At 40.1% G+C, this 12458-nt stretch overlaps 1 protein-coding gene across 1 annotated transcript in view; it reads left to right on the forward strand.

Annotated features, from left to right (window-relative positions):
- amph (amphiphysin) overlaps positions 1 to 11841 on the forward strand; it is a 49964-nt gene extending 38123 nt beyond the window's left edge. Inside the window, exons 19-26 of the mRNA XM_084057573.1 lie at positions 792 to 914; positions 1699 to 1758; positions 2265 to 2318; positions 4081 to 4134; positions 4714 to 4755; positions 6398 to 6553; positions 8222 to 8323; positions 11582 to 11841. Of these exons, the coding sequence (XP_083913699.1) occupies positions 792 to 914; positions 1699 to 1758; positions 2265 to 2318; positions 4081 to 4134; positions 4714 to 4755; positions 6398 to 6553; positions 8222 to 8323; positions 11582 to 11686 (696 nt within the window). The 3' untranslated portion in view covers positions 11687 to 11841. The remainder of the gene's footprint in view (positions 1 to 791; positions 915 to 1698; positions 1759 to 2264; positions 2319 to 4080; positions 4135 to 4713; positions 4756 to 6397; positions 6554 to 8221; positions 8324 to 11581) is intronic.
- The last annotated feature ends 617 nt before the right edge of the window (positions 11842 to 12458 follow it).

A 12458-nucleotide genomic window follows, 5' to 3' on the forward strand; every position in this document is an offset into this window, starting at 1 on the left:
TCACTGGGAACACTCTGCTGCACCAGTGGGTCTCACAGTGTGGTGCAGGGACCCTCAATGGTCCATTACAGGGTCCCTTTGGTTCCATTTGTACACTCTCAGAGTTATGGGGGTCCTTGAAATTAAAAAAGCTTGAGAACCACTGTGCTACACTAAATGGAACATAGCCTTCATTAATATTAGTAAGACACGTGAAGGAAGTAAGGAAGAGGCCCAATTTCTTTCCAATATGGCTGCTTTGCATAGAGCCTATTATGTTCATTGCAAGCACTGGTGGTGTCACTTGACTGAATGGAAATAGTATAATACATACTTTATTTTATGACATTGGGTGATAGGCTCTATGCACAGCAGCCATATTATCACTTCCTTCCCAGGTGTTACCAATTATACTAATGAAGGCAGCTGTTAGTTAAGCACAGTGGTTTCCACAACCCCCATAACTCTTGAGTGTACAAATGGAACCAAATGGACCCTTACGGGTCCATTTGGTTCCTATTGTACACTCTCAGAGTTACACACCTGTAAGGGGCCATTTGGAAGCCCATGACCCCAACTGTAGACCCACTGGTGTAACAGAGTGCCAAGTTTCCAGTGAGCCAACATGCACAATATCAGCACCCTGACTCTGTTTGACCAGAATGGAACAGAGCCTTCATTAGTATCATTGGTAACACCTGTGAATGTCTTCACAATATGGCTGCTGTGAATAGAGCCTAGTGGGTGACGCAATCTGATATGACACTTTCAGTCGGCCAGTTGAAGTGATTCTTCTTGTTGTTCGTTTACAGAATGAGCCCAGCTCTGCTGTTGAAGGAGCAGAAATGTTCCCTCAGACAGAAGCTGAGTCTGTTGTGCTCCCAGAGGAGGTCGGAGCGCCCCCTGCAGGAGAGACGGCAGAGGACAAACCTGCAGTGAGTGTTTGGAAGCGGAATGCTGAACACAGTGCCAGTCATTCAATAGTATATGTTCAGTTGTGTAAAGTAACTATGTACTTTTACTCAAGTACATTTTTAATTCTGGACTTTTACTTTTAACAGAGTATTTCTATATTGCAGTATTGGTACTTTTATCTAAGTAAAGAATTTGAGTACTTTTTCCACCACTGTATATATATATATATATTTTACAATAGCTTCTGGTTAGTCCATTAAAGGTAGGGTAAGTGATCTTTTTAAGCTCTATATTGTGATAGTAATTGCTGTAGAGTGTTTGTTCAGTAACATGGGGTCTCCCCGCCTCTCCTCTTTAATAAACAGAAATTTCATTTTTATGAGCGAGTTCCAATTCAATCTACTCATTTCTCAGTGTCGTCACTTCCAATTTAACTTATCTAATCTATATTTTGTGCAAGTTCTCTCTGCTGATTGGATGAAATAGGTATCCCGACCTGAAAATGCAGTTTTGGTTTAGTAAAGAGCAGTCGAGACATGGAGACTCCTGTTACTGAACCTGTTTACTTAACAAACAAACACTCTATATCAATGAGTACTATCAGAATATAGATCTATTTAACACTTATTTGAATCCTAATATGTTTGATACATCTTGTGAGTTATACAACATAGGCCATTATATCCCATTAGATTAATTAATTCATGCTTGATTCGGAAGTAAATATAAGGCATTTTCATGTAATAACGGTTTTAATCACTACTTGAAGATGTGAGAAGTAAACTGGATGTTGTCTTTTCAAAGTCCACTGTCAGCTCTCCTGTGGATGAGACAGCGACTACACAAGGAGAAGAAGAGAACCAGGTATATTATGGAGCAAACATGTTTTACTCATTTACTAGCTTTTATACTTTACATAAACATATTGTAAAATGAGCATAAGACAAGTAGATGATAGCAGATGTACAAGCTCAGATTTACGAGCTTGTAGATCCGACTATTTTTGAATAGCCAACGCTAAAATCGAAAATTACACCGGTTTTAATGTGTTAACACATTAAGACCTGGAACGCATCTGTGTCACTTTAGATTTCTTTGGCTATTCAAAAATAGCAGATATACAAAATAGCAGATCTACGAGCTTGTAGATCTGCTAATTTTGGAAAAATCATGAAAAAATATTGTTCAGGTCTTAATGAGTTAAATGAAGGGTTTAAATGTATAACCAGACCATCTCGCTACAAGGCTACAGAATCACCTGCTTCCACATTCTAACAAGCATTATGACATGTCATCATGAATGAATGTCCATGACAGACAATACACACAAAGTGCTCATGTTAACTGACCCTGCTTCTCTCGGCGTATAGATGCCCCCTGCTGGACTTTTGGACACAACACCTCCAAGAGAAGATACTCCCTGGGTAAGTGTGCTTTAATGAATGACTAACATTGAAATATGTTTTAATGAATGACTAACATTTACATATGTTTTAATGAATGACTAACATTTACATAATGTTTTAATGAATGACTAACATTGAAATGTGTTTTAATCAATGACTAATATTTAAATTTGTTTTAATGAATGACTAATATTGAAATATGTTTTAATGAATGACTAATATTTAAATAATGTTTTAATGAATGACTAATATTTAAATATGTTTTAATTAATGAATAATATTTAAATAATAATGTTTTAATAAATCACTAACATTCAAACATCACGTTTTCATTAAGGTCAAACATTTAAACATCATTAGGCACTGATTAGACCAGGGGGGGCAAACTCATTTTGGGGTGAGGGCCGGATTGGTCAAATGGTGACTTGATGGGGGCCGGAACCAGTTGCGGGCGCACATGCGCGCTCTCACGCACTCAGACATTGGCCCAAAGGTTTGTCCAGTAGCCTATTCAGACCTCCAGGCAGCCTCCCCCCAGGCCGAAACCGAATTATTTTAAATATATATATATATACATTTTCTTAAATATTATTTTTGTACCATTGCTGTCATGGCTATGCCTCTGTTGTAGATCTACATGATTATGGCAACACTTATCATAACTATAATCCATAGATCAGTTATTTAAAGAATATTTTTAGAATTATTTATTTAATATTGTGTAGTAATAATACAATATGTCTCAAAACCTTAGCATGCCATACAGTTGCAAATTAAATAAATATGATTTCAAGAAATTAAAACTAACATTGAATAGCCTAACAAAAGGCAATATAATGTCTGCAGTTCAGGCCTGGAATTTCGTCATTTTAGGGGCAAGGCCACTTGGCCTTTGGTGTTGTAATTTTGGCTATTTGCACGATTTTAAATTGTTTTAAATAATAATAAAAAAGGAACATACAAGATTTCCAACGATAATATATAGCCAATGTATGGTTCTGTATCAGTATGAGTCAGTTTTTGCAGATTTCATTCTAATTGGCTACTATGCCTGCATATGAATTTCATGAGCCTGTTGGTCACCCTGTCTTGGCGGAGATATGCCCTGTTGCGCACTCTCCGCACAGCAACCGCAGGTGAAAGCAATTCACTTAAACAGGGCTGTGTTGTGCACCAAAAAACGGACTAAAACTGTCACACACACACACACACACACACACACAGTCAAGCGTTCGCAAGCTCTTAACTATCGCTGGTTATCCTACTAATGTCACACCCTCTGACAAGCGAATTCTAGTTTTCAAGATTAGTACAGCAACACTGGTTACAAAGTGGGGGGAGGTTGGGGTGCGGGGTGGAATGCAGCCCTCTCTCTACTTTGTGATGCATTCTCTCAGGTAGAGTTGAATGGTGATGGTCCTCTGTATGTTAATGACCTTGGCTGTGGCTTCACGGCTTGGCCATTGTTCTCACATAACAAGTTTGTCCAGTATTCAACCCCCAGGCAGCCTCAGTAAGGAACTGGCGGGTGCTGGCGTTTTTTTTCTGCCTTTTTTTTTTCTCTCTCGTTTTTTTTCCATTAGAGGTAGTATTAAATGCCGTTTTTTCAAATCACCTCGCGGGCCGGATTTGACGACGTCGCGGGCCGGAATTGGCCCCCGAAACACCAGTTTGCCACCCCTGGATTAGACAGTCACTGTTTCAAATGTATATTTGATGATGATGATGATGATGATGATGATGATGTTCTCATAACAGAGTGTTTTTTCATCATGTGTAGGAAACAGTTTCTGCTCCAGTGGAGAGACAAGTCAGCAATGCTGAGGAAATACCGGTAAATAAATGACTCCAATTGTCCATTTGCAATGAATACAAGAACGCTCGCCCCAAAACACGCTCGCCCCGGGTCTAATGCGGTGACCTCGGAACGGTCGCCAACAGGTATTCCTAAACATAACCTCAGTAAAACTATGCCTAAACCTAACCTTATTCCTAACCATAACCTCAGTAAAACTATGCCTAAACCTAACCTTATTCCTAACCTTAACCTCAGTAAAACAAATACAATAATACAAGATTCGCTGGGGGCGAGTGGTCCGTGAAAAAAAAAAGAGGACGAGTGTGTTTTGGGGTGAGTCTTACCTTTACAATCAGACATTTAGCATACGCTCTTATCCAGAGCGACTTACAAGTGTTTATTGAACTCTAGTCAATAAACAATGTCAAATCCCATTGCATCACATCATCCAACCACTAACATATGTTATCTTATCTCCACAAGCCTCATCCAACCACTAACATTCATAATATGATAGCCTTGTCATCCAACCACTAACACAGCATTATGGCCGCTTCAGACTACACAAATTCAGTTAACATGCTAGTGTTGCTGACGCGTCTTTGCCTGTTTCAGACTGTGGCAGACGACAGTCAGTCTCCAAAAGAAGAGATTCTGGTAAATAGATTTTTTTCATGAATCATAAACACTCCACCATTTATCATGAACTAAATTAAATCATGATCACATAGATTACTACAATGTTGAAACAGCTACAATATCAGTGTCTATATTCTGATCTGAGTAGATCAGCAGTTTCGTGAATGTATGTTCTTGTGATTTGATGATCAATTAATGTTTTGACCCTATAGGGATGGGGTGATTGATTGATTGATTGATTGATTGAATACTTTATTAGTCAAAAAAATGTAACAGCAAAGAGGTACAGTAAAACATTTAGTTTCAGGCTGCCATTCATTTTCAATGGAGGCCAGCGACACCCGGCGTTTGTAGCCGCTACACAACCTGCAAAGCTACAGTACAAGTTGAGCTGGCTTCAACTGAAGCTACACCATGTCCAAATGTTGTTTAGCCATTTCCACTCACCTTACAATTATTTCCGTCAGGTGGTTCCATGTTATTTTTAACCGCTGTCTTTGTATTGTCCCTTGACGTCAAACGAGCGTGTTAACACTTGAGGCCAATTCTACAAATGCCTTCTAAAATCAGTGATTCTCAAACATTTTTTATGCCAGGACCAAAACGTTCACTCTTTGTGTCACTTTATTTTGCCATGTCACTTTTTGCACTTTTGTAAGTAAAGGACTATTTTTAAAATCTAATAGCCACAGTTTTCATCTTTCGGTGTGTGCGAGCCTTTTTGTTGTCTATGGACGTTCATGCTGGCCTCCCGCACCTGTTTTCAGCCCTTAAGGTCCTTACACACCGGGGGCGATTTTTTCATGCGAATAATACGTGCGAAAAAGCGTCTTTTATTTATTCGGAACGAGTCCGAATTTTGCGTATATTAGCATAATCGCCGGTGTGTAATGACCTTAAGCCTTGAGTTTAGAGCGCACACTTCCCTACCTCTTTCACTTTTATGGCTAAAATCTAAACTGACACAGATGCGTTCCCGGTTTTAATGGGTTAACCCCACATCGTGAAAGGTTGTGCAAATCTTTGAATATATATATATTTAAAGCGAATACTTATGTAACTCAAATCTTTGCTTCTGGGGAGGTCCCTGGAAGAAAATATTTTACAAATGTTAGCTTTAAAAAATATATATTAAAAGATTTGAAATTTCACGATTTTTCAAAAATAGCTGATCTACAAGTTCATAACTCATAGGCCTACATCTGCTATTTTTTGATAGCCAAATAAATCTAAAGTGACACAGATGAGTTCCTGGTTTTAACCCATTTAGAGCAGGAACGCATCTGTGTAACCACTTAAACCATTATTTAATATTTTGGCTATTAAAAAATAGCAGATTTACAAGCTCATAGTGTGGCACCGAGTGCCGCACTATGAGCTTGTAGATATTTTTTTTAAATCGGGAACATTTTTGCAAATCTTTGAATATATATATATTTTCAAAGCGAACATTTTTAATTCAAATTTTTGCTTCTGGGGGGGTCCCTGGAACAACATGTTTTGAGATGGGGGTCTATGCGCGTTGTGAGCTTGTAGATGTGCTATTTTTGAATAGCCCAAAGTATAAGATTAAATTGTGTTAAAATCTAAAATGACAGATGCGTTCCCGGTCTTAATGGGTTAATGGGTTGACATGTGGTTTGGTTGCCGTCGTCTATAGGAGCAGATGTCCATTCCGTCGGTGGTTATCGAGCCGGCCTCCAGCAACGAAGGAGACGACGACCGGGACAACGACATCGTCTCCCCCACCATCATCACCACCGCCATCAGCTCCTCTGGGGGAGCCTCCGGTCTGCCTGAAGGCTTCATGTACAAGGTCACCTGCTCCACTCTGTCGCTCATGCACTGATTTTATGATCGTCACTGTCGAGAAGAAACCTCTTATCTCCGTATTTTAACCTCTTTGTGTTTTTGAGTGGTGCCAGCCACTCCTACACTTGACCGTGTGTGTGTGTGTGTGTCTGTATGTTTGAACATGACCTGAGCACGACCTTAGCACGGCCTCAACAGCTGCAGCTGATTGCAACACAAAGATGCAACCAGTTACACTAATTAAACACAAACAGGAGTGCAACACATGCGCCACTGAAAGACATGCACACACACAGGCTGGCTTCATGTGCGTGCACGCGCACGCACGCACGCACACACGCACACACACTTTAAGTACTTTTAAAGCAGTCTTAGGCTAGTAATAGCTCAATGAAATGAACTCGTCGAAGGCACCACTCACTTCACACTGGGTGTGATCTTTTTGTTTGAGTTTGAGTAACGCCTTTAGACCAGGGGCCTTCAACGTTCGTAAGGGTCCATTTGGTTCCATTTGTACACTCTCAGAGTTATGGGGGTCGTGGAAACCACTGTGCTAGACTAAATGGAACAGAGCCTTCATTAGTATCATTGGTAACACCTGTGAAGGAAGTGATAATATGGCTGCTGTGCATAGAGCCTATTCCCTACATGGTGAGGAGAGAGTTGGCTGTGAACGTACGCGTTGGTTGGTACACAGCCAGGTTCTGTCAACCGTTTAAGCTCTTTGTGTTCCGCTCCATGTTTTAGTTCCTTCCTAGGGCGGTGGTTCCCAAACTGGGGGTCTGGACCCCTAGGGGGGTCCCCAAACTAGTTTGGGGTCCCCCCAGATCTTGGCTTAATGTGCAACATTGTTTTCTCACTCAACAGTAAACACCAACATATACGGTACAAGTGTATCTGCACATTTCTAAAATTACAATTTAAGGACTTTTAAGACCTTTTTAATACTAAGTGGACAAATTGTCAAATATGACCAAGAAAGAGGCAAACATTGTGAGGCTTGAGGCGTTGTGAGCTTGTAGATCTGCTATTTTCACAATGTTTATCTGTGGAACCGAGTCAAACTAAATGTAATGCCTACAATTCCAAGTGCTTGTCAGGGTGGGGGGTCCCCAGTTCAAATATGATTATTTTGAAGGGTTTGCGGCCTTGTCCTAGGGAGGCTGTTTCTTGGAAGGGATGTCACGTAATCAGGAGGTCACCGTTTCACCCCATGGATGGATGGATGGATGGATGGATATGATCATAATCTGTACTGTATGTTATGCTTACTTAAAGGGATATTTCACTTTAAGTAAGCATTACTTTTTCATTTATTTTATTACATTTTTTTATTGTATTTAATTTTTTTAATTTTCCAATTTTTTTTTTTTCAAATAAATGAAAAAAGTTATCGAAAGAACACGGCCCCCTCACGTATTAGGAGGGCAGGGTCACCAGAACCAAGGACGGGTGTTTTTGATGAATCTAACATGTTAAAAATGGAGTTTGAAGTTATATTGGGTTTGTATAGGAAGGGGGCATGTCTGATAAAATGTATATCAAATACTGAATCAAGCAACTTAAAAACTGTCTGGGGTTCTGACAAAAGCCTGGGTAGACGATAAAATTACCTAAAGTTATTTTGAAAGTGAAATATCCCTTTAACTCTAGTACCATGATTCTCCTCTAGGTGGAGACGATGCACGACTTTGAAGCTGCTAACTCTGATGAGTTGGACTTGAAGGCAGGCGATGTGGTTCTGGTCATCCCTACATTGCTGCTAGAGGATCAGGTGAGCACGCTACTCTGGCCCACAACGCTCCAAAGCGCACGCTCATGCCCGATTCATACTTAGCTGTGCCGAAAATAGCTTGATCTACAAGCTCACAACGCGTCACGTTGTGAGCTTGTAGATCGGCTATGTTTGTAGCGCGACACCCACACGCAATCAAGCATAAAATTAAAATTAACAAAAAATGTCTTTAGTTCTACTGGATCTCTTGTCCTCCCTAGCATTTTAGTCCAGTTTTTTTGTTGACATAATTGCCAGTACATTTAGTCATAGCTTCAGTCATCATATAGCTTAGTTTTTATTTAGGGTGCGTTCAAAAATTGCGCACCGGAGTGCACTCGCCTATTAGTTTGTATTGGCCAGTGCGCTCAGTTGCTGTATTTCCGAACGCACCCTTGGTTTCTTGTTTAGTTTTCGTCAGTGAAAGACGGGTTGCCGTGATTTTCAGTGACCCCCCCCCCCCCTAAAACATAATCATCAGGTATTATAGTTATACTAGGAGGAAGATTTTTTTCAAAAAAGTCTACAGAAATTGTTAAAATTATGTTTTGATGTGGACACGCCTCCAGTTCATTAAGTATACCTGGTTCTCACCTTAGCACCTCCTCCACCACCTTAGCACCACCCATCTGTCCTAGTCCCTCCTCCTCCTCATGCCCACACCTGTTGTGTTATGATAATGAGGGGGAGGGTATGTTTTTACTATGTCACTAAAGGGCTGTTTTTCTATTGGCACGTTTGACCCTCAAGGTTTCAGCCTCCAGGTAGAAACTCAAAATAGTCAGAGAAGACATAAAACACCACAAAAACCTCACCAGGGGGCTTAATGAAGTTCTATCAACCTCATAGACACATGAAAAATAGAAAAAGTGCAAACCCACGGCACCACCTCTTGAAGAAAGGCAGTCAGCGAACATTTTTCGTCAAAGTTTTTAGTCAACGAAATTAACACTGACAGCGCAGAAGGACTGAATGATGACGGAAGGCACCGGAGCAAACTGGGAAGATTAAATCCTTTTTTATTCACAGGGTGCAGGCTAATAACGTGTTAGCTTGCACCCTGTGAATAAAAAAGGATTTCAATTAGAGGTATTTTTTACTTTACTGGAGTATTTACAATTTTCAATACTTTTGCTTCTACTCCTCTACATCTCTCTGCAATTATTGTACTTTTACTCCATATACATTAACCTCTTCATTCCTATTTTATACATAACGATAACGATCGATAACGATAATACTTTATTGTCAGTTTGCACTGAAATTTGTCTTGCGACCCAGAAACAGCCATGTATGCAACATATAACAGTACACACATTTGACATGACACAAGAAAACAACAAAATACAAATACATACATAAAGACATGCAAAGACAAGAGCAATGTCCACCACTCAGCCTACCCCTGGCTTATAACTCCTGATTAAGCCTCAATGTCGTCTGATGGACAAAGGACCTCTTCAGTTTGACCTTATTGTATGTAGGAACACTGTATCTCCTTCCTGAAGGCAGCAACCTATATTCTCCATACAAAGCATGGCTAGTATTTGAAGTGATATTCCTTGCCAACCTTATCATACTGTTATCATACGTAGATGTATAGAGCCTCTGAAGTGGTTGTCCAACAATCTTTGAACAAATGTTCACTTGTTGCAGCAGTTGTGACTTTAAAGCTACAGACAGACATCCATACCAGGTGGTACTACAGTACTGCAGGACACTCATAATAACAGAAGTGAAAAACAAAAGAAGAATCTGTCTACTAGCACCAAAAGATCTCAGACGGCGAAGGAAATAGACTCTTTGTTTTGTCTTCTTACCCACTGATTCAATCTGGTCTTTCCATGACAAAAGGTGGTCTATTACTACTCCTAGGTATGTATACGAACATACCTGGTTGATCTGTTCACTATGAATAGTAATAGGGGATCTGTGTATCTCTAGTGGGGCACCAAAAACAATCTCTTCTGTCTTTTTTGTGTTAATGATAAGAGCGTTGTTATCACTCCATTCCACCACCTTATTTACTCTGTGTTGGTGCAGTCCAGGATCACTGGAACTATCCAAAAGAGAAATCAAAACTGTATCATCAGAGTACTTTAGAATGTATTGGTCTGGCTTGTCAGTGCGACATTCAGACAGACATTTCTCAGTACTACAGCTGTCAGTATAAAGGGTGAACGATACAGCTGAGCTTACACAACCCTGGGGAGCACCAACATTAGTGGTTAATGCTGAGGAGAGGGTTTTGTTCACTTTCACCCTCTGTACTCTGTTAGTAAGGAAGGAAGCATACCAGTGAATTAAGTATCCAACTGTACCATCTTTGACACCAGAATATCAGACTGTATTGTATTGAAGGCTGAAGAGAAGTCTAAGAACAGCACCCTTGCATGATTCTTATTAGACTTATCTAGGTGTTTTGTAATGAAGTGGACCAGTGTGACAACCGCATCCTCTGTACCGCAACCTTTCTTATAAGCAAACTGACAGGGGTCAAATTTGTCTTTAGTTATACTCACAAGATGTTGCAACAGTATTCTTTCCAGTGATTTCATGGTCACTGAAGTAAGAGCTATGGGTCTATAATCCTTATGTTCTTTTGGACATTGGATTTTGGGTAATGGTTTTATGTGTGAGGTTTTCCAACACAGAGGAATTATATGTGTGTCTACAGAGGTTTGAAATATTGGTTGCCACACAGGAGCCAACTCGGATGCAAAGTTTTTGAGGAGAAAAGCACTGCACTCGTCCGGCCCATTAGCTTTCCTTGTGTTAGTACACCGAAACACTTTCCTGACATCCTCTTCAGTGATGATAATTCTGTCTGAGGGGGCAGGTGTTACAGCCTTAAGTATTTCAGTGCACTTAGAGGAATCGCCCAATGATTCGAATCTGGCATAGAAAGTATAAATAGGCTATTTGAAAATAGCCGACCTACAAGCTCACAACGCGTCGCATCGCGACGCGTTGTGAGCTTGTAGATCTGCTATTTTCAAACATTTTAGTACTTTAACTTTTGGGACTTGAAGTATATTTTGATGCCAATACGTTTGTAGTTTTAGTCAAGTAACATTTTGAACACAGGCCGTTTACTTGTAACAGAGTATGTTTATATTGTGGTATTGCTACTTTTACTTAAGTAAAATATCTGAGTACTTCTTCCACCACTGCGGGACCAGCCCTGAATTTGTCTGGAACCCCTTTGTTCTTTGACTGAATGATGACGCATTGGCTTCCTTTTGCTCTTGTTCCCAGGATGCTGGCTGGCTCACGGGGATGAAAGAAAGCGACTGGTCCACGCTGGGCTCGAGCGCCGCGAAAGGACTCTTCCCAGAGAACTTTACGCAACGCGTGGAGTAACAGCCGGGGGAGGGACTCCAAGAGGACATAACATAATACAACAACAACAACAGCAGGAAGAAAAGACCATAGTGACATCATAACGACAATGACATCGACACAATGATATCATAATGTTCTCCAGTCAAGCCTAGTAGCCCGGCTGTCTGGCCGAAACACTAGTACCTTACTTCCAAAAAAGAAAAAAAAACTAAAAATACAACACAAGCATGATGTCCCCTCCTCTGGATTTAAAAAAAGACAAAAAAAAAAAGAAATCCTCTTCAAAACCAACGACTTAATCCATTAACGACCCGGAACGCATCTGTTTTTAGATTTCTTTGGCTATTCAAAAATAGCAGATCTACAAGCTCATAGAGTGCCGCACTATCAATTTGTGCAAATCTTTGAATATACTTTTTTTAAAGCGACATTTTTTTTACTTAAAAAAAAAATTCTGGGGGTTCCCTGGAACTAAATATTTTGAGATGGGGGTCTGTGGCCAAATACGTATTATTTTGGGGGTCCTTGACATGGAAAAATATAGTATGTTGCGATATCACTGATACAACAACATACTGTTAGGATTTAGAAACAATGTTTTGATATGTATTTGGCCGTGGACCCCCATCTCAAAATGTTTTGTTCTAGACCCCCCCCAGAAACAAAGATTTGAGTTAAAAAAATGTTTGCTTTAAAAACATGCATATTCATGTGCACCCATTTTCACGATTTTTCAAAAAACAGCAGATCTACAAGCTCACACTCGGTGCCGCACTATGAGCTTGTATAT

This window comes from Gymnoscopelus microlampas (assembly GCF_963454915.1).
Source record: "Gymnoscopelus microlampas genome assembly, chromosome: 5".
In the NCBI taxonomy this organism is placed as follows: domain Eukaryota; kingdom Metazoa; phylum Chordata; class Actinopteri; order Myctophiformes; family Myctophidae; genus Gymnoscopelus; species Gymnoscopelus microlampas.